General features: G+C 53.1%; 9 protein-coding genes across 9 annotated transcripts; 2 read left to right on the top strand and 7 right to left on the bottom strand.

Moving 5' to 3' along the window:
- Positions 1-791, top strand: LOC108151293 (cuticle protein 10.6). Its single transcript, XM_017279829.2, has 2 exons — positions 1-111; positions 180-791. The coding sequence occupies exons 1-2, from the start codon at positions 100-102 to the stop codon at positions 627-629; spliced, it is 462 nt and encodes a 153-aa protein (XP_017135318.1). The 5' UTR covers positions 1-99; the 3' UTR covers positions 630-791.
- A 26-nt stretch (positions 792-817) lies between these two features.
- LOC108151295 (glycine-rich protein) lies at positions 818-1,724 on the bottom strand. The gene is made up of 2 exons (XM_017279831.2): positions 1,582-1,724; positions 818-1,518 (listed from the first exon to the last, which is right to left on the bottom strand). Exons 1-2 carry the CDS (start codon positions 1,591-1,593, stop codon positions 1,063-1,065), a joined length of 468 nt encoding a protein of 155 aa, XP_017135320.2. The 5' UTR covers positions 1,594-1,724; the 3' UTR covers positions 818-1,062.
- Positions 1,725-2,854: 1,130 nt separating this feature from the next.
- Positions 2,855-3,294, top strand: LOC108151312. The gene is made up of 2 exons (XM_017279851.2): positions 2,855-2,918; positions 2,978-3,294. The coding sequence occupies exons 1-2, from the start codon at positions 2,904-2,906 to the stop codon at positions 3,245-3,247; spliced, it is 285 nt and encodes a 94-aa protein (XP_017135340.1). The 5' UTR covers positions 2,855-2,903; the 3' UTR covers positions 3,248-3,294.
- Positions 3,295-3,323: 29 nt separating this feature from the next.
- On the bottom strand, positions 3,324-4,168 carry LOC108151291 (skin secretory protein xP2). The gene is made up of 2 exons (XM_033388048.1): positions 4,095-4,168; positions 3,324-4,032 (listed from the first exon to the last, which is right to left on the bottom strand). The coding sequence occupies exons 1-2, from the start codon at positions 4,110-4,112 to the stop codon at positions 3,442-3,444; spliced, it is 609 nt and encodes a 202-aa protein (XP_033243939.1). The 5' UTR covers positions 4,113-4,168; the 3' UTR covers positions 3,324-3,441.
- A 1,184-nt stretch (positions 4,169-5,352) lies between these two features.
- LOC108165376 (pollen-specific leucine-rich repeat extensin-like protein 3) lies at positions 5,353-6,148 on the bottom strand. The gene is made up of 2 exons (XM_017301413.1): positions 6,131-6,148; positions 5,353-6,066 (listed from the first exon to the last, which is right to left on the bottom strand). Exons 1-2 carry the CDS (start codon positions 6,146-6,148, stop codon positions 5,353-5,355), a joined length of 732 nt encoding a protein of 243 aa, XP_017156902.1.
- A 510-nt stretch (positions 6,149-6,658) lies between these two features.
- On the bottom strand, positions 6,659-7,477 carry LOC108165377 (vitelline membrane protein Vm26Ab). The gene is made up of 2 exons (XM_017301414.2): positions 7,369-7,477; positions 6,659-7,291 (listed from the first exon to the last, which is right to left on the bottom strand). Exons 1-2 carry the CDS (start codon positions 7,378-7,380, stop codon positions 6,740-6,742), a joined length of 564 nt encoding a protein of 187 aa, XP_017156903.1. The 5' UTR covers positions 7,381-7,477; the 3' UTR covers positions 6,659-6,739.
- A 2,177-nt stretch (positions 7,478-9,654) lies between these two features.
- On the bottom strand, positions 9,655-10,782 carry LOC108151288 (transcription factor btd). Its single transcript, XM_017279820.2, has 2 exons — positions 10,548-10,782; positions 9,655-10,470 (listed from the first exon to the last, which is right to left on the bottom strand). Exons 1-2 carry the CDS (start codon positions 10,557-10,559, stop codon positions 9,874-9,876), a joined length of 609 nt encoding a protein of 202 aa, XP_017135309.1. The 5' UTR covers positions 10,560-10,782; the 3' UTR covers positions 9,655-9,873.
- Positions 10,783-11,938: 1,156 nt separating this feature from the next.
- On the bottom strand, positions 11,939-12,974 carry LOC108165378 (extensin-3). The gene is made up of 2 exons (XM_017301415.2): positions 12,863-12,974; positions 11,939-12,773 (listed from the first exon to the last, which is right to left on the bottom strand). The coding sequence occupies exons 1-2, from the start codon at positions 12,872-12,874 to the stop codon at positions 12,090-12,092; spliced, it is 696 nt and encodes a 231-aa protein (XP_017156904.1). The 5' UTR covers positions 12,875-12,974; the 3' UTR covers positions 11,939-12,089.
- Positions 12,975-17,084: 4,110 nt separating this feature from the next.
- On the bottom strand, positions 17,085-18,062 carry LOC108151296 (cuticle protein 10.6). The gene is made up of 2 exons (XM_017279832.2): positions 17,965-18,062; positions 17,085-17,894 (listed from the first exon to the last, which is right to left on the bottom strand). Exons 1-2 carry the CDS (start codon positions 17,974-17,976, stop codon positions 17,478-17,480), a joined length of 429 nt encoding a protein of 142 aa, XP_017135321.1. The 5' UTR covers positions 17,977-18,062; the 3' UTR covers positions 17,085-17,477.
- Between the last annotated feature and the right edge of the window lie 508 nt (positions 18,063-18,570).

Below are 18,570 nucleotides of genomic sequence, written 5' to 3'. Positions count from 1 at the left end.
AAGTCTGTGGGCTATAAAAGCATTTGTGCCTCAGACAGCGGCATTATTCAGCTGGTGCCCAGTGTTCTTGCCACGACTCCATACCACACGCCACTCAAAATGTTCAAATACGTAAGTGACTTGGAACCCCTTGCGGGATCTCCTCCAGTGTAACAGCCTGTGCCTCCTCCCGTTCGCAGTTCGTGTTCGCCGTCTTCTGCCTGGCCAGCGCCGCCGCCGCTCCCGCTCCCGCTCCGGGATACCTGGGAGGATTGGGTGCTCCGTCGCTGCCTTTGGCCGCCGCTCCGGCCATCTCGTACGGCCATGCCCTGGCCGCACCGGCCTACAGCCACGGCCTGACCGCTCCATCGTATGCCGCCTCCTACGGCCTGGCTCCCAGGATTAGCTACGCCGCCCCCGCCCTGGCCCACGCTCCGCTGGCTGCTCCGGCCATCTCGGCCTACGGACTGGGCCCGAGGCTCAGCTATGCCTCGCCAGCTCTGGGCCACGCTCCGCTCGGTCTCGGTCTGGGACTGGCCCATGCTCCTCTTGGCCTGGCCCATGCTCCCCTGGGCCTGACTCATGCTCCCCTGGGATTGGGCTACAAGTCGATTGCTGCTCCCTCCTACGGCCTGGCCCATGGCTGGTAAACGGATGCGGATGCCTCCTCCATGCCTCCTCCTTCCAGCTCTTCATTCGTTTCATCCAGAGGAGGGGAATTTGTGCTTCAAAAGAAAACAATGTTTAAAAAGTGAATTCTGAGGTTGAATTATGTACCAATATATTTCGTTTCCATTTCAAAACTTTCAAAATGCATTTTTCTACGGGGAAAACCCCGCTCGGATGTCCTTTCCAGAAGATCCTTGGCCACGATTCACTCAAATGAAACTCTCGATCGATTTTGTGTGTTGTTCAGGTCAGATAAATTTATTTGATGGCTTGATTGGCTGACTGACTGAGTGATTGATTGATTGATTAAGGCTATCGGAATATGTTGCGTATGACTCGATTGGAAACTCTCACATGTTGCACGCTCGCCTTGACGTTAGTTGGAGCTTCGTTGGGGTCGGATCGGAGTGGCTTCTACCAGCCATGCCCGTAGCCGTAGCCGCCTAGACCCAGACCCACACCCAGACCCAAGCCGTGTCCTCCGTAGAGTCCGTGTCCGTAGCCCCCCAGGTAGCCGTGGCCCAGACCCAGGCCGTAGCCATGGCCCAGCCCGTAGCCCCCGTAGCCCCCATAGCCGCCTAGATAGCTCTTTCCGATGATCGTCTTGGAGATGATGGGCGCGTGGTATCCCAGGTCCAGGCCCAATCCTCCGTGGTATCCGCCATGGTAGCCGCCGTAGTGGCCGACGCCCAGACCCAGTCCCAGTCCCAGTCCGTAGCTATGTCCCAGGCCAATCCCAATGCCAGACGGAGCAGGGGCTGGAGCTGGAGCAGGTGCCGGAGCGGGGGCAGGGGATGGCGCTGGCTCTGGATCGGGGGCAGGAGCTGCCAGTCCTCTCGTCGTCAGGCACAGGACCGTCACGAGTATCAACTGCGTGGGGGAACAGGACACAGGGTCAAATGGGTATCCTTTTCGCGGGTATCCTTTACTTACTCCCTTCATCATGTGGCTGGCTGGATGGTTGCTGTCGCTGTATCGCTGTATCGGTGTGTCTGCTCTGGGGACTGTCGGATCCAATAATGTTGCTGCAGTTGCTCGGAGCCTCGGTCTTTTATACCAGTCCCCAGCTGCACTCGAGTCCTGCCCAAAATGGCCATCGGTGATCTAATGAGCACTGCAAATGGCTAATCTAATTCACTTCCAGTTACAGCCCAAACCACAGCCCAAGCCCAAGCCCAAGCCTGCCACTTGCCACCAGCCACCAGCCACTTGCCACAGAGCCATCCTTGGCCGCGGACGACGTCACACGAAAGCCAGTTCCATGCGAGTTTCGGCTCCATTTGGGCCTCCTCCATTGAATAATCAGCGATCGGATCGGGTTTGGCATTTACTTGTACCAGTTCCCCATTTACCATTACCAGTCGCCACAGCAGCGGCAGCGGCAGCGGCAGCAGCTCTGAATCTCAAGCGGAATCATCCGGTGGGTGGCCCATTCATGGGGGCGCAGCAATCAAAAGATTTTGACTGAGAACTGTCGCTTGGGACTGAGATTGGGGTCAAAGCAGAGATGAAAGATTCAATTAAGACACATTTCTGGATGCTCTTTCTGTATCTTTACGATCCATCTGCCCATTGAATGCCACTTATCGATTGACAAACATGTGCCCAAAGACAGACAAAGGTCTGCGGCACTCCGTCAAGGGTATGCATCGATTAGAGGGTATAATTTATGCTTAAAGAGCACCAATCTCTGCCAAATAAAGCCAGAGACTAATCAATTCTTTACACCTCCGAAGAGCTATCATCAAACGAATGAATGATTGGGCAACGCCTAACGATAGATCGATCATAGACAATGGAAGCGACGGAGACGGAGACGGAGACGGAGACAGGGACCGACTAACACACACGGCCCATAAAAAGCAGAAAGAGAAATGTAAAGCGAGAGATACGACACGAGTATCTGTAGTATAATTATGTGCACAAAAGAGTCACTGACACTTGGACAATCCCCAGCGTAGACCAGCCGCAAGACGGTTTAAACTTGAACTTGAAAACGGGTTTACGGAGAGAGGGAGAGAGGCGGGGCGGATCGATGGCAGAGTGGCTTTGGGGAGATGTTGCAACAGGTTCCATGGGGCATGGGGTTACAAAGGAAATGCAACCGGTTCTCCTAACTGTACGATCGAATGTGGGAACATTCATGGGGCGGAAGACCAGAAGAGGGGCCTATAAATTGAGTGGCCTTCAACGGGCCGCTCCTTAGTCCAAGTGCAGTCGCAGTCACAAAAGCAACACAGCGGACGAGGACGAGGATGGGAGTGCTCAAGGTAAACCAGGAATGGGATGTGTACTGTAGGTATTCTGATCTTTAATCGCTTCTTGGAAGACTTTCATGTGTTTCCTGCTGCTGAGTGCGAGCCTCCAGCTGGGACTGGCCGCCACCGTGATCTACCACCACCATCCGGTCTATCCGATCTATCGCCATCCACTGCACGAGCAACATCCTGGCTACACCATTGTAGCGCCCCTCACGAAGATTGCCCACGTCACCTACGACTCGGTGCCCATCTCCCACACGCCCTTCGAGCACGTGCCCCTCTTCCAGCGCATTGGCCACGTGAAGAACGTCCGACGGTGGCCAGAAGGGGGATCCTAAGGGGGATCCCTGATTGAAAGACTTGCAATAAATATATTTATAATGGATTTATTACGAGCACTACACTCGCCTACGGTATGTGTGTGTGTTCGCCAAGCATTTCTGCTCTCTCTCTCGCTCTAGGGGAAATTCGGGCTATGTTCTACGTGCTAATAGGACGGATGGCGGATGGAGGGATGGGCGGTCTGTGATCCCTAGAAGAAGTAGGGGGAGGGGGCGGCGAACTTGGGTCCGACGGCCAGAGGAGCGGCCGCGAATGGTCCAAAGCCGAACTTTGCGGGTGCGGCGAATGCCACGGGCGCTGGAGCGGCGAATCCCAGGGGAGCAGCCACCGGAGCGGCCAGTGGAGCAGGTGCTGGAGCCAGAGCCGGGGCTGGGGCTGGGGCTGCGAAGGCCACCTTTGGTGGGGCCGGGGCCAGGGCGGGAGCAGCGAAGGCGGGCAGACCGAAGGCTACCTTGTTGGGGGCGGCGAATGCCAACGGAGCAGGAGCCGCGAATCCGGGCGCAAAGCCAGCGAAAGCAGGAGCGGCGAATGCAGGAGCAGGAGCAGCAAAGGCCACAGGAGCGGGGCCAGCCACTGGCACTGGAGCGGGAGCGGCAAAGGCCACGGGAGCGGGAGCAGGAGCCACGGGGTAGGCCACGGCGTGATTGATGCGATGGGCATTGAAGCTGGAGGCGTAGGGAGCCACCACTCCGGCGGTGGCCACTGGTGCCGCCAGAGGAACGGGGCCGGCGTGGAAGGGCAGCAGACCAGCCTGGGCGGTGGCCACGCAGAGAGCAACGAGCTGGAACGAAGGGGGAGGATGATGTAGATGGATCGATCCCCAAGAATATCCTCCGGACTTACCATAATCTTGGCGAACATCTTGCTTGGCTTGGCTTGGGATTGGGATCGGGACTGGAGCTGTGTGATTAGCTTGAGGGCTGACTAGGCTTTGATATCGAACTGTCGGCCGATCAATGCTTTTATAATTCTCCCCGAAACGAATCGAATCGAATCGAATGGAGTCCGTGGCGGAGCATACGAAAATACCTTGCAAGACTTTCTATATCGGGCCCGTCGAAGGGCGCCAGTGCGACATTTCGTATGTACTTAATAATCAATTGGTCGCCTCTTACGTGCGACACATGGCCTCCCCGCCTCCCGCGAAGAGTGCCCTGCCCTGCCCTGCTCCTTGGCTTTCATAATTGCACGCAATTCCGGACCATAACCTAGCCCAATGACCGGGGATATTGGATATTGGGCAAGATTTCGCTTTGCTTATGACAAGAAACCCGCCCCGCCACGCCTCGAACCGCCCCACGTTAGCCCCCCCAATTACTTACCCAAAATACGTGCTGTCCCCTCCAGCTCCAGCTCCAGCTCCACCTCACCCTCGCCCTGCCATTTAATTGGAATACACTGTTGTTGCAACAATTGTCGCGTGTGTTGCTGTTGCTGTGGCTGTGGCTGTTGCTGTGTCTGGAATTTCTGATTCGATTTCTTGTTGCGTGCAGTGGAAATTTACGAACAACATTTCTGCCTTCCCTCGCGTTAGAGGCGGGCAACACCACATTTGGCGGCATTACGACTCGGCGTCTGGTGTGTAATGAGAGATTCAATCAGATTATCCATCACCTGTACACGAGTGCGAGTATTTTGGGGTATTTACTGTACGATGTACTGGTAATTTGATTCAAGGCAATGCAAGGCATTCCTTGAGATTTTGCCATTTCCCAGACGGAGCTAAAGTGATCGCAGGATGGATCTCTGCTATCGTAATCGAGGCCTGGCTAATCGATCGATGAATGCCATCCCAAAAGCATCCGCGCCACATAGAAGATGGTATATGAACCTCAACCATTGTATAACTGATCTTATTTACATATGTGTGCACACTCATACCTAAGCCCACACACATACCCACTTATCGGATCAGTTTTGCTAAAAAATAGGAAATTGAAAAAAAAAAAATTCAATTTTGTTTAAATTTTATTCTAGTTAATCGATAAATAATGGATTTTTACATAGAATGTTATCGTTTGGGATTTACTAAATTAGTTTTTTGATTCGTTCTTTGGTTAGCTTCGCATAATCCATCCCATCCGGTCCCCAAGGTGCAGTCCTAGAAGAGGGAATGGTGATGCTTGTGGATCAGCTTCGTGAGGGGCAGGGCACGCAGGTGGGCGTGCTGGGGGTGGGGGTGGGTGTGTGAGTGGGCGAGCAGCTTGGGGAAGGCGTAGCCGATGGACACATGGTGGGTGGTGGTCTTTGGCCCGGGAATCGCCCGGTAGGTGGGCGTCGCAAAGGGCGCGGCCTCCAGGACGGGTGGCAGCACCTGGTGGGTTATCGTCAGCTCAGCGGGTGGGAGGAAGGGCGTGGCAGCTGGCAGAAGATGATGGGGAAGGGGAGCTGGAGCGGGCAGAAGAGGAGCTGGAGCGGGCAGCAGAGGAGCTGGAGCGGGCAGAAGTGGTGCGGGTGCGAATACTGGTGGTGCGGCTGCGTATACCGGTGGTGCAGGAATGAATTGCGGTGGCGGAGGAGCCACAAGCGCTGGTGCCGGTCCATAAACGGGTGGTGCCGGTGCGTATACGGGTGGTGCTGGGGCAAAGGCTGGTGGTGGGGCAGGCGCTGGCAGGAACGGATCTGCGAATGGCACCCCGTAATCCAAATGCTCCGCCAGCGGAGCCTGCAGTGGTGCGTGCAGCGGCTCCAAGTGCTCGAAATGGTGCGGATCGAAGTGATTGAAGTGCTGATTGAAGTGTGGATTGAAGTGCTGATCAAAGTGTGCCGAAGGCTTGGCCTCCCCCGCCGCCAAGAGGATCGCCAGAGCGAGTGCCTGTGGGAAGATTTTAGTCGTATTTGAGTCCATCAGTGCGATTGAGGACTCCTCGAATCCTTACCCAAATGTGGTGCCGCATTGTGCTTGGAGCTTTGTGGTTTTGTTGCTGGGACTTCTAGGATATGCTCGCCCTCAGAGCTGTGTGATTAGTGTTTGTCCATTGTCAACACTCGTTAATATTTATAGGGAAATGGCTGGGGCCCTGCCCGCCGCTCTTCTTCACTTTCCATTTCCCCCTGGCCCCCACCTGGCAGTGCCGCGACTGCCAAGTGGGTCCACGAGTATGGGCTGGGCTGGGCTGCGGGTGAGGCAATGGGGCAACGAGGCAATGAGGCAATGGTAATCCGCTTTAGTTGGTCAGTGAGTCGTGACTGCCACCATCGGTGGATGAATGGCCGGATGGTTGGATCGATGGCTAGGGCCAATAACTTCTTGGGCGATTTGAAAGCTTGCCCCCCCCCCCCGGATTATATAACCCATGTAACCCCCATTGACAGTTTCTTCGTTCGAATGCGATTATGATAATCCATAAATCACAATACCGCCCCCCGCCCCGTGGCAGTGCAATCCAAGCATTTGTTGGTGGGGGCAAACTTTTTAGTTTCGCATTTAATCAAAAAGTTAGTACAGTTACAAAAAATTGGCTATAGCTTGGTGTCTGGCGTTTTCCTTAGACCACGACTTGGGGAGCAGCGTAGGGAGCGGCGTAGGGGGAGGCGAGGTAGGGAGAGGCGTAGGGAGAGGCGTAGGGAGCGGCGTAGGGAGCGGCGTAGGGAGCAGCGTAGGGAGAGGCGTAGGGAGAGGCGTAGGGAGCGGCGTAGGGATAGGCAGAGTAGGCGGCGGCAGCTCCCAGGGCAGAGGCGTAAGGAGTCGAGTAGGCAGCCGTCAGCGGAGCGGAGTAAGCGGCGGCGGCGGCCGTCAGGGGAGCAGCAGCGTACCGGGCGGACACCAGGGCGGGGGCGGCCGGAACACCCGACACGTAGCGGCTGGAGACGGGTCCGGCGTACTCGAACGGAGCCGTCGTGTAGGAGGAGAGGGTGCCGTCGTAGTTGTTGCGGACATCCACCTGGCTGCTGCCACCGGCGGCTGACAGGGGAGCCGTGACCACGGGCACACCGGCCACTGGGGCGGTGGCCAGAGGAACGCCACCCACGGGAAGACTGAGTGGAGCCACCAGACCGGGCTTGGCCGAGGAGCAGGCGATGAGGGCGGCAATAACCAACTGGAAGGGAGAGAGAGAGAGAGATTCTGGTTAGATCTTCCATCAATGGAATGCTTGGATCCTTCGGATTTACTCACAAACTTGAACATTTTGCTGTGGTGGGGTTGTGTCTAAAGCTCTTGAGCGATAATGTACATTCCCATCCGACCGAGGGCCTTATATACAGCTCTGTCCAGTGATCGCTTTTGAGGGACATTCTGTCTGTTTTTTGGTCGCTTCTTCTGCCGATCGACTGCCGAGTGCCTGCCCCTGGATGTGGCTCGAATACCTGATGGCATCACCCACGGTGCTGCGACGGGCTACGTGCCACGCTGCTTCAATTGCCAAAATATGCCAAATAATGTCGGAAGTTGTCCGCTCAAGTGGTTCGCGCTTCGATCTTCGATCTGTGATCCACTTTGTATGCAATGTATGTGGGATTCCAGTGGGTAGCAGAGCGGCTGTCGGCTGTCGGTGGTTGGTGGTCAGCCAATTTGCAGTCTGTTTGGGCCATCAATGTCTGCTGCCCTGCAGCTGCTCCTGCCCCTGCCTCTGCTACCCGTTTCGTACGCAATCTAAGCCAAATGGGCCATAAAATGGCCGCCTCCAAGCTGGCAAACCCCCCAGCTAAATGTCTCATTAGTTCGCATTTTAATGCCCCAGATCCCCCATAAAATTCACTCGTAAATGTAGCTCTCATCCTTGCCGCCGGTCTTTGTGGCGCTGTTTGCTCCTCTGTTTCCCCAAATTGACCTTGACGCCATCTGTGTCCACAGGATGAATCTGACTCTGCCACTCCCACCCCCACTCCTCTCTCACTCTCCACCTCCCTCCCGTTTTGCCCACAGATCAGTCAGGCGCCTTAATTGGCCATCGAGGCGGAGAAGCGGCGAGAAACAAGCAACAAGCAACCATCAAGCAATAAGCAGCCAACAGCGTGCTGGTCGAAACCGGCTCTTGGACTTAATGAGCCATCCGAGTGCGGTCACGTGCTGGCCTGGTCCATCGTCATCTGATGTGCTGGCCTGAAGCCAACACTTTGCCCTCTCTCTCTCTCTCTCTCTCTGAGAAGAGGTAATGCTCTCAGAGCTTGATGCTTGTTTTCAGCATTCATGGAGATCTCCTTGGGCTGGCAGAATCCTCTGGACAGATGTCCATTCAACAGGTAGAGCATCTCCACTTCGTCTTGCTTCTGGCCCCAGCCACCAATCAGATCAGATGATTATGACGCTGATCTCTCAAGGCTGTGGACGCGATGACGAGTGGTCGAGTCGATGAGTCGATGAGTCGAGCTGTTGTCTGGGGAACGCATGTAACTGTATCCGTGTTGCTGCCACCGCAACAGGCGGTCTCCACAGTCTGTGACCTCTCTTTTCCCCCCTCCCATTCCATTCCATTCTTGAGACTGAGTTGCTCGGCTGAAATTCTCTGATTCTCGACTGATGACGCGAAGATTTTCCAGTGAGTCAAGCACGGAAATGCTGTGCTACGACTACATACCATCGCCATCTCCATCATCATTACCATTTCTGCAGACATCAAGATCTTGTATCTTCAATCTTCCATCTTCACACCACTCCAAACTCCATCCACAATTCACAATCCACTCATTTCCTAGTTAACCTTTTTGATCGGTTCAGAGAAGCCCCTTCTTCAGCCAGCCCCCAAGAATTATTCGTGGCTGTGGGGTACCGTTTGTTTTAATGGATTTTTGGAAATTGAAATTTATTCAGAGTATGCGGGACATATTCCTGTTTCTGTTTTTATGGGAAAGCAGGTTTTATCCCATCCCCAGATCCACCAGATCCAGATCTCAGATCTGAGTTCCGTTCCCAGATTCTGATCGATGACACTTTGGGGGCTTAATTGACGTTCGATAAATATACGTCAGATTTAAGAGTTAAGAGCTGAGCGCTAAGGGGGCTTTGATTGGGTTTAAGCCATGTTTTAACAGCTCTGAGGCTCTGTCTGTCCGTCTCTCTATCTGTGTTCCAATGCCAAGTTTAAGGTTTAAGGTCTCTCTCTCTCTCTCTCGTCATGAGTCGCAAAAGCCAAGAGCCCAATAGCCAAAGATGATGGAGAGGAGATATCTTGGCCCGATTTGTGTGTATTTGTATGCAAATTAGTTGGCCCATTCGATGGACTGGACTACAGTGGAGTGAAGACCGAAGAGTGGTGTGGAGTGGAGTGGAGTGGGGAGTGAAAGGTGTAAACCATTGGATGAAGACCTCTTTTTTTTTGGGGGGCAACCTTCAGCTCGACACTCGTATGCGTATGCGTATGCGCATACGTATACGTATACGTATACGTGTATTATGCAAATGCATCAAACGATGGCTCAGATGGCAATGAGAGGAGGATCCAATGGCCAATAAACCCAGAGATACGTTCAGATGGCAAGTTTATTTTAATGTTTAATGTTGAAGGTGCACGGTGTATGGGTATTCAATGTGGTATTCGCTATGAGGAGTACTATGAGCGGTCATCATCGCAGTTTGCAGATCAGTCGGGATGTGACGCTGTCCATCTGTCTATCTTTATCTATATCTTTATCGCTTTAATATTATTTGTAATTTATTCTACTACTGAATGGTGTGGCATTCCTAGCGCCTTTGGATCTGCGGAGTTCCGTAGGAGGTGAGGCCCGTGGTGTGTGGCACGCTGGCGTAGGGCGCCCCCGCCTGGAGGGGCAGCTGTGCCACGTTCAGGGGTGCCAGGCCGAAGGGCACCGGCAGCTTGAGGTTCAGCGAATTGGCATCCATGGAGGCGGAGACGGAGGCGACTCCCCCAGCAATCGAGCGGCCTGTGGCAGCTGCAAGTGGGGCAGGCTTCGGTGCCTTCAGTGGCTGCGACTGTTGCGGGGGCTGAGGTGCCGCCTGGACCGCTGGCAGTGGCGCCGAGGGTGCTCCAAAGACATATCCCTGGCTGGTGAGTGCCTGCGTGAAGGCGGCGTGCTCCAGGTGGGGGGCAGCAAACTGTCGGGCCAATTGCTGGTACTGTTGCTGGGGAGGCTGATACCTCTGCTGCTGCTGCTGCTGCTGTTGCTGTTGCTGTTGCACTCGCTGTGGCAGCTGCTGACGCGGGGCGGGATAGTGGTAGTATGCCACCTGGGAGCTGGGGGTGATCGTGTACTCCAGATGGGAGACGTCTCCGAAGGCGGCATTCAACAGCTGCAGGAGCAGCAGGCACAGGAAGGATACCTGAAAGGGTTTCGATTGGGGATTAATCCCTTTTGGGGGGCTTTCTTTCATCACTTTCTTCCAAAACTCTCACTCACTTTGGGGCTCATTTTATTGATTTGTTTACAAAAAATTAAACTAGAAAAAACAACTGTCTGCACTTTATGGTATTCGATATTCGATGTTCGATATTCGATGTTCTTATTCCCGATTATCGATCGATTCTCAGCTCGATTCTTGGATGGCTGTGCTACGATAGATCCACCGCTTGCGTCGATCCCTTAATGATGTTCCACTGCGAAGCTTTGGCAGCTGATTAAAATTTGTGCCCCCGCCGAAGATGCTTTTTATAGGAGGTCTCTGAGGAGAGAGGAGACTGTCGACTGTCGGACTCTCTGCGGTTCTCAGACCCGTTCGCATGCACTGCCATTACCTCTTCTCTGAGAGTCCCTCTCCCGCTCTCTCTCTCTCTATCTTTTTGTTGCTTCTTCTGTTGTGAAGCTTTTTGGCATTTTGTTGCTGCTGCTGCTGCTTCTGCTGGCTTTTGTTTTGTTTGCAGCCAAGTGTTGATGTTGATTTGTTGTCTCTTAACAAACCTGTCGATTATTGACTGTCGATTGTTGACTGCTTGACTGCTGACTGCTCGAACGCGTGTTTGGTTTTCCTTGCATGCTCGCCTGTGTATAAATCAATGTTGGTCGTTTTTATTGGCATCCGAACTATGCAACAAACCGAGTCGCCACTCGCCAGGGGCTCCGCCCCAGAGGGGTCCGTTCTCCCAGCTCCCCTAGAAGCCCCCCTCTCGGGCAGACTCCACAGCCCTGCTCTCGGGCTGAGAGCTTATTAAACAGAAACAGCAATCGAGTGTCATGTGACAGAAGCCCCAAATGCCGCACAAACATAAAAGCCATTAGCCCCCAGACAAAGGCACAAGAAAGAAACACAAACACACAAACACCTGAGGACTTGTGCGCGGGTTTTGCATGCTAAACGAACGAGCGATAGATGTATCTGTATCTGTCTATCTTTGTCTATGTGTAGATGTCTCTATCAATCGGAATACGAGTACGAGATTGACCTCCCAATCGAGTCGCATTCGCATCTCATTTAAAGCTCATCATGTGCTCAGTGTTTTCGGTCTGATGGGGGGGGGTGGGGAGGGGGATCTATTAAACTATTGACCCATTTGGGGCATACACCGAGAGAGAGCTTCGCTCTCAGCAACTGTTGAGGTGGGTCAGTGGAGGGGTATTCTTCCCACCACTCTCGTGGGATCTCTCTCTGGCTCAGTGTCAAGCCGCGCCTTTGACCAAATTGGCAAGCCACGAAAACGAGAAGCCTCCATCGATGGCTCGAACCGCCTCGAGCTGCCATGAACACTTGAATTATTTATGTCTATCGGGGCTTTAATCATAATTAAATCGGTGTTCGCTGTTCTGCGCATAAATTGCCGAGTCTCTCGTCTCGGATAACACACTGAGCATTAAAATTAAACAACATTATAATTTGGGTTTAATTAATTGCTAATTTGAGGAAATAAATTCATTCATATTTTACGCATATTTACATATAAGGGTATACGCATATTTATGCGGGTACTTATGCGGATTTATGCTGATGGAGACATCTGGAAACAGAGCCTACCAGCCCTGGTTGGCGCCGTAGGACAGAGACGGCGGCGGCGGCGGTGGAGCCCCGTAGACGGCGGCTGGCGATGGTGGAGGCGCCCCAAAGTGCAGTTTGTATCTGCCATGGAATGCTGGTGCTGCTGCTGCCAACTGGTAGCCAGGAGGCGGTGCAAATCTCGACAAGAACTGCGAACGGGCTGGAGCAGCATACGGGGGCGCTGCATAGTGAGGCGCCGCATACTGAAGAGGCGGCGGTGCTGCATACTGAAGCGGAGGCAGTGCTGCGTATTGAGGAGGAGGAGGCGGCGCCGCAAATCCTGTATACGTTGTGGTTGTGGTGGTCACTGGAGTCCCCAAAGAGTACTTGATGGCAGGAGCAGGGGCCGCATAGGCTGCGGCATAGTTGAAGTGTGCCTTAGGCGGAGGAGGAGCTGCATGGTAGAAAGAAGGAACAGATGCATAGCCGTAGGCGGCGGGAACGGTCACGGTGTCGGACACGGCCACAGGGGCAGGCACTGCCACTGGAGCAGGCACTGCCACGGGAACTGGAGAGGGCACCGGCACTGGCACATGCACTGGAAATGGAACACCGACCGGAACTCCTACTGCTGCTGGTGCTGGGGCGTGGCCATGGAAGAAGCTGCCAAGGGCAGGGGCACCTCCAAGGCAGATCAGGGCACTGACCAGAGCCACACTCTAAATGCCGCGGGGGGCAGGAAGGAGATTCGATTCGATTATCCAATTATAAAATGCACTAATTCCACCACAGACTCTGCTGCTCTTACAATATTCAACATTTTTGAGCTATGCTTTCTTCCGATTCCGATTCCGTACTGCGTATTCCCGTATTTGGTCTTAGCTTCACCGTCCAACACTTTCACACGTAATGAATCGATTTTCGGTGCCATTGCAGGTTTATATAGTACCACCGATCCATGATAAACCACGATCCGAGTTGCGTCGCTCACATTATGCTGATGTCGCGTAGGAAGGAGGCGGCGGGGGCGGCGGAGGCGGCGGAGGAGAAAGAGGAGTCCGGCGAAAAGTAAAAACTCCATTAAGGGATCTGCGTGCACGACGTGCAATCGACAAAGCGACAAGCGAATCGTGCGGCAAATGCACAAGGCACTACGGTCCCCCCCATCCATCCCAAGACCCAGACCCAGACATCCACTGGATATGACACGAAGTGAGTATATAGTAGGTATACAGCATATGTTGCAATAGTTATCATTTGGGAGGGGACAGTGTGCTGGTCACCTGCTAAAAGATACAAATCATCGAAGAGAGCAGCTCCCTCCGCTTTTTACTCCTGGACTTCCAAAGAAGAATGCTTCTACCTAAGTCTAGAATTACTATAGAATGCTCTACATACGATAATTCCCGAGGCTATCGACCATTTAAAGTGCTCAAGATATTCCTGTATCTTATCTTTTGAATCCCATGGATCAAATTTATGCGCACACGCCAACTGCAACTCCGACTTGTCTCCGCAAGTAACTTTTACTGCTGCCACTGCCCCTGCCCCTGCCCCTGCCCCTCCCAGTGCCAGTGCCACCAGCTGCATGAACAACAGCAACCACAGAGCGTCACAGAGAGGCGGCATGGCGATCACGTTCCAGGCGCCTTTTTATGCCTTATGACTCTTGATTGATGGCCGTTGCCAAAATATAAATGCCAAAATATCACACGGCCAGTTGAGAGTCGATTTATTGCCACCGCCAACGGAGCCCCAGAGCCCCCTGAGCCAACAGCACACAGCCAAGACGGGTCTCAATTAGCCAGGCCAAGCCCCCAAAAGCAGGCAACATAATAGAGCAGAAGGAGAGCGAGGCACTGCCTGAAAGTATGCCCCACTCCCAGCGGCCATATAAGAAAAAATGTGCTGTCGTAAACAGGGGATTTCCCTTTCGCGTGGCCAATTAAATGGCTGCCAAATGCGCGACACGCGCCCATCGAAAATGTCAACAGAACAATGAAAACAGAGGGAACAAGGACGAGCACCCCTCCCTTCCCCTTCCCCTTCGCCAAAGGGCTCCCCAAAGCAAAAGAAATTACCATAGCGAAAGTGGCTAAATCAGAAATCGATATGCACCTTCGCTGAACTGAGAGAGAACGCCGGGAGCACTGGGAATACTGGATCTGCCTGCACCTCGTGCCAGTCCTTAAGGCTGCCGTTGGCAACAGGTGCCTCTCGAGTCGCGGGTGCCCGTGTGTGTTCCTGCCAGGTAATTGGGGGGTATAAATCCGCAACACGTGGTGCGTTAACTGTTTTTGGGGGAGGCCCGGCCCGCGAGTCTGGCACTCTGGCAGAGTGCCCGGACCTCCAATCGAGCTCTTTAATGAAGTTCCCCCTTGATTGCAGTTTGGTTTTTAATCCCGTTTTCTTATTTATAGAACCTTCTAGCAAACCCTGTCAACCCTGTCAACCCTGTCAATGAACTGTGCTTTCTCCCAAGGCCATCTCCGGCAGGGCACGCTCTCGGGCTCTCCGGCTCTCCGGCTCTCCGGCTCTGCTGTTGCTGCATAAGATTATCAACTGCAAATCCCCTTTGCACGCAACAACAGAATAATCAGGAGCAGAGCTTCGGGAGAGGGCGTCAGAGCCAGTGTCATTGCACCATAACAAGGTCAGTCCATCAACAGGGCCCTGGTCCTAGTCCTGGTCCTAGTCCTGGTCCCGGTTGTGGTCCAGCTGCGTGTGCATTTCCCCCAGTGCACGTACGTGTACGTGCACGTCCCTTCGGCCAGGGATCAGCACTTCCTGGAAGTTGTTTGACCCTTGCTCTGGCTTGTACGTCGTAATTAATTTTCCTCACTTGTTCCGTTGAGCTCTGATTGGACGCTCGTCATATTTTCTCGCCTCTGACTCGCATTTCAGAGCAGGTTGTAATCGGATTCGGATTGTGGTGTCAGTGCAGGTTCTAATTGCACCAGATGCTGATTGAATGCTTGGATGCCTGGAGGATGTGTGATGTTTGTGGCGAGTTCATTGCTCCCTGCGGTTGATGGCTCGTTATTAATGCAAAGCACAGGAGCAGGAGTACAGTTTCCGCATGAATAATCCCATTTTTCTTAGCATACTCTACGGATGGAATGGGGAGCTCTCAAGAGCCAAGACTCTGCTCAGATTTCCACTCGAAGAGAGACCCCACAGCCAGGGGGAGCCGAGCGAACGAACGAACGAACGAACGAACGAACAGGTGTGTTTCCGTTACGAGGTTGTGGGAATCGGCCGAGTTGCAAGTGTGCCATGAGAGAGCACCTGCCCCAGGTCGCAAGCCCCCAAGTGCTGCATATGCATCCACTTAGTGTCGTTTGCTGTACTTGAATGCATATTCAATGGCTCTGCTGCACTCGAGAGATGTAGGAAGCGGAATCTACCGGTCCCGCCTCTGCCTCTGCCTTCGCCTCGGCCTCTCTGGGGCATGGAGACATTGCATTGTCTGGCTGTCGTCTGTTCGGATCTGCGAAGGTTGTTCTCTTGTTGCCAAATTATCGCTTGACTGGCTAATGGTAACGCCGTTGGCTGATGGCTGGCGGCTGGCTGGCCGTTGACTTAATAAACTCGTAATTATGACATGGTCTATGATCATGGGATCATATGATCGCAAGATCGTAACAGCAGAGAGGAGGGGCTGATCAGCTGGACACAATTGTGTTGCACATTCCCCAAGGTCGTGGAGACGGAGACAAGCCCAACAATGGCTTATTGTTGTTATTTACTTGTGTTTCTGTTTGCATAAAATAATTTATTTTGAAGACTCCTCCCTCTACTATTACGAGCAGATCGTTTTCATTGAATTCCCATAAACATGATTTTTCCATTTGCGCATAAATTATGCTTTTGAGGCCAGAATATCTTACGTCTTACGAGTCAAGTCGAGTCTCTTGGCTGGCAAAAGCCAAGCGGTAATTAAGTGGCTTATTTCACTCCTGACTAACTCTCGAGGTGCTCCAATTTTTCACTTATGAAACGAGGCAAAAAGACCATTTAGCGAATCGCCAGAGTCTCTCCGTTGGAGTCTCCATTCCATTAATAAATAAATATTTCGACGCACTTTCCTCTCCTTTTACCAATCCCAGTCCCCTTCAGGGGCGGGGGGCGACTGGTCAACCTGTTGGCAGGCGCACGCGCTTGTCGCTTGTCGCTTGAGTCTTTCGTTTGTCCGTCCGGTCCGGTCCGTCTATCTGCAATGATAATTGCCAGGGAGGGGAAGGGGAGTGTGGAGTGTTGCCAAGGCATTGCAATGCTATGAAATATTTTGTTTTTTCCTGCGAAAATTTCAAAACATTTGTCGGGAGCCGTCGCGTCGTTGCTTAAGCGAAATTAATTTGAAGTGCAATTGAATGTGGGATGGAATGGACAGGGGGAAGGGCGAGGGGTCGGTTCTTACTCAAGGGATCAGAGCCCCACACAGTATACATGTGACCCAAAATTATTCGCAGTGTATTTTGGTCTGTTTGCTGTCCAAGAATTCACTGCGAGATTGTTCTTCCGCTGCGATTTCCCCTCTGTCCCGTTGCTGTGCATGTTTGTGCTCGTCTACAGTGTAGGTGCTAGTGGGAGAGTGCGTAGGGAGAGAGAGATGACTCGCTCAGAGAGAGGATCAAAAGGCACAAGAAGAAGAGAGCGCGCGCTGAGCGTGTGTCTCTGCGACAATGTGTGCGGGCTAGAAAGAGAAAGAGCGACTTTGGAACTGCCTCTCTGAAGGATGGCTTGGCATTACTCAGAGAGCAGCTCCGTTATTGTAGTCTGCCTTGCGGAGTAGAACCAAACATAGAACGTAGAGCAAAAGTGCAATGAGAGCCCGGCATGCGAGTGTACAAAAACCTTAGTCAAGACTTTGTTCTTCGTTGACTTTGACTTGGTTCCCTGTGGATGATTTATGTATGTATGGATAACTCAATCGTTCACTAAACTGAAACTATACACTAGACCTACCTCACTACCTTCTGGGCAAAGACCTTTTGGGATCCCCCCAACAACAGCCAAAGAACTTTTTGTTTTAAGTGTTTTGTTTATCGTTTATTCAAAAAAAAAAGTGTCGAAGCCTTGAGTGCAGTGAAACTTGCACAGAAAATAGCAAAATCATTGAAACTTGATCTCTCCTTCTCTTTCTCTCGCTCGGTGCCTGCTCCCTTAGGTCTCTAGATGTCTCTGTCTCTGTCTCTGGGCTCGGAGTTTTGTGGGCGGTTCAAAGGGGGCGGTGCTAAGAAATTTGTACACAATTCGGATTCGATACGGAGCTTGTTGATCTACGAAATGCAAATCCACACTTTGACGGCAGCAAAATGCGAATGTCCCGCCTTCAGAATCTCTCGATGGATATGGATGGGTGCACGGATGATGAGGGTCGTCAACGCAGAGTCGTCGTGGATGTGAGATGCGGCCACTCCTTAGTGCAGGTATCCGTGTCCGTAGCCGTGTCCGAGGCCAGCGTATCCCAGACTGCCGTAGCTACCGTATCCGCCATAGCTGCCGTAGCCGCCGTGGTAGGTGGAGGTGGTGTGCAGGGCCGGGGAGGCGTGCACCAGAGGGGCGGAGTGGATGAGGGGGGCGGCGTGCACCAGGGGAGCGGCGTGCACCACGGGGTAGGCCTTGGTGGCCACCTTGTAGGTGTTGGCGTACGAAGTGGCCACCGGGTGGTGGGCCACAATGGGGGCGGCGTAGCTCTTGATGATCGGGGCGTGCGAGATCACGGCCGGGGCGTAGGCGGGAGCCAGGGCGGCGCCGTATCCCAGTCCATAGCCATGGCTATAGGGCGAGATCAGTCCGGCGTTGGCAACGGCGCACAGGGCGGACACGAGGGCGATCTACAGTGTACAGTGGAGTAGTGTCTATAAGCAATATAATCCTTGGGTCCTCTGGGCGCTGTATCCTTACCAGTTTGAACATTTTGCTGGTTGGTTTTTGGGGTTTCTTCTGTGCGAAAGACTTCTTGACTGAAGAGTTGACTGTGTTATGCTTAGACGTCTCGTGTTGTCGTGTTATTTATACCCGATTCGACCCGACCCGAAACATGAGAAATATTCTGACAAATCATGGCCAGAAGAGCAACAGAGAGGGCGACACCAGTACCCATTCAGAGAGAGACAGAGGCAGCGACAGATCGGAGGCACAGATCGGGCGAGCGTGAACGCCCCTGTCAGCAGCCGAGAGCCGAGGCTTTGTGCATTCGCCGACACCGCCCGAGAGATCGCGAAAGAGATCATTCGAGACTCGCCAGAGCCAGAGGTAGAGGCAGACCCAACCACAGTCCCAGCTTTTCATGGAAAAACCTCTTTGGATTTGCCATTTAATTCAATTTGTACTTTTTCGGCTTCCATTGTTGGCTTCCACTTGGAAGGGGAGTGGATGGGTGGTGAGGGAAGGGAAGGGTGTGGACTTAAATCCATTCTCATCGAGATTCGTGTGTGGAAATTAGCAATTGTCTTTCGGCGGTTCAGTTCTAAGGGAATTTCCCTCTTGAATGCTTTATTTGTGGTGGAA

Source organism: Drosophila miranda, chromosome XR, assembly GCF_003369915.1.
Source record: "Drosophila miranda strain MSH22 chromosome XR, D.miranda_PacBio2.1, whole genome shotgun sequence".
In the NCBI taxonomy this organism is placed as follows: Eukaryota; Metazoa; Arthropoda; class Insecta; order Diptera; family Drosophilidae; genus Drosophila; species Drosophila miranda.
The sequence above is the reverse complement of the archived record's forward strand: the minus strand, read 5'-3'. Positions and strand labels throughout refer to the sequence as shown.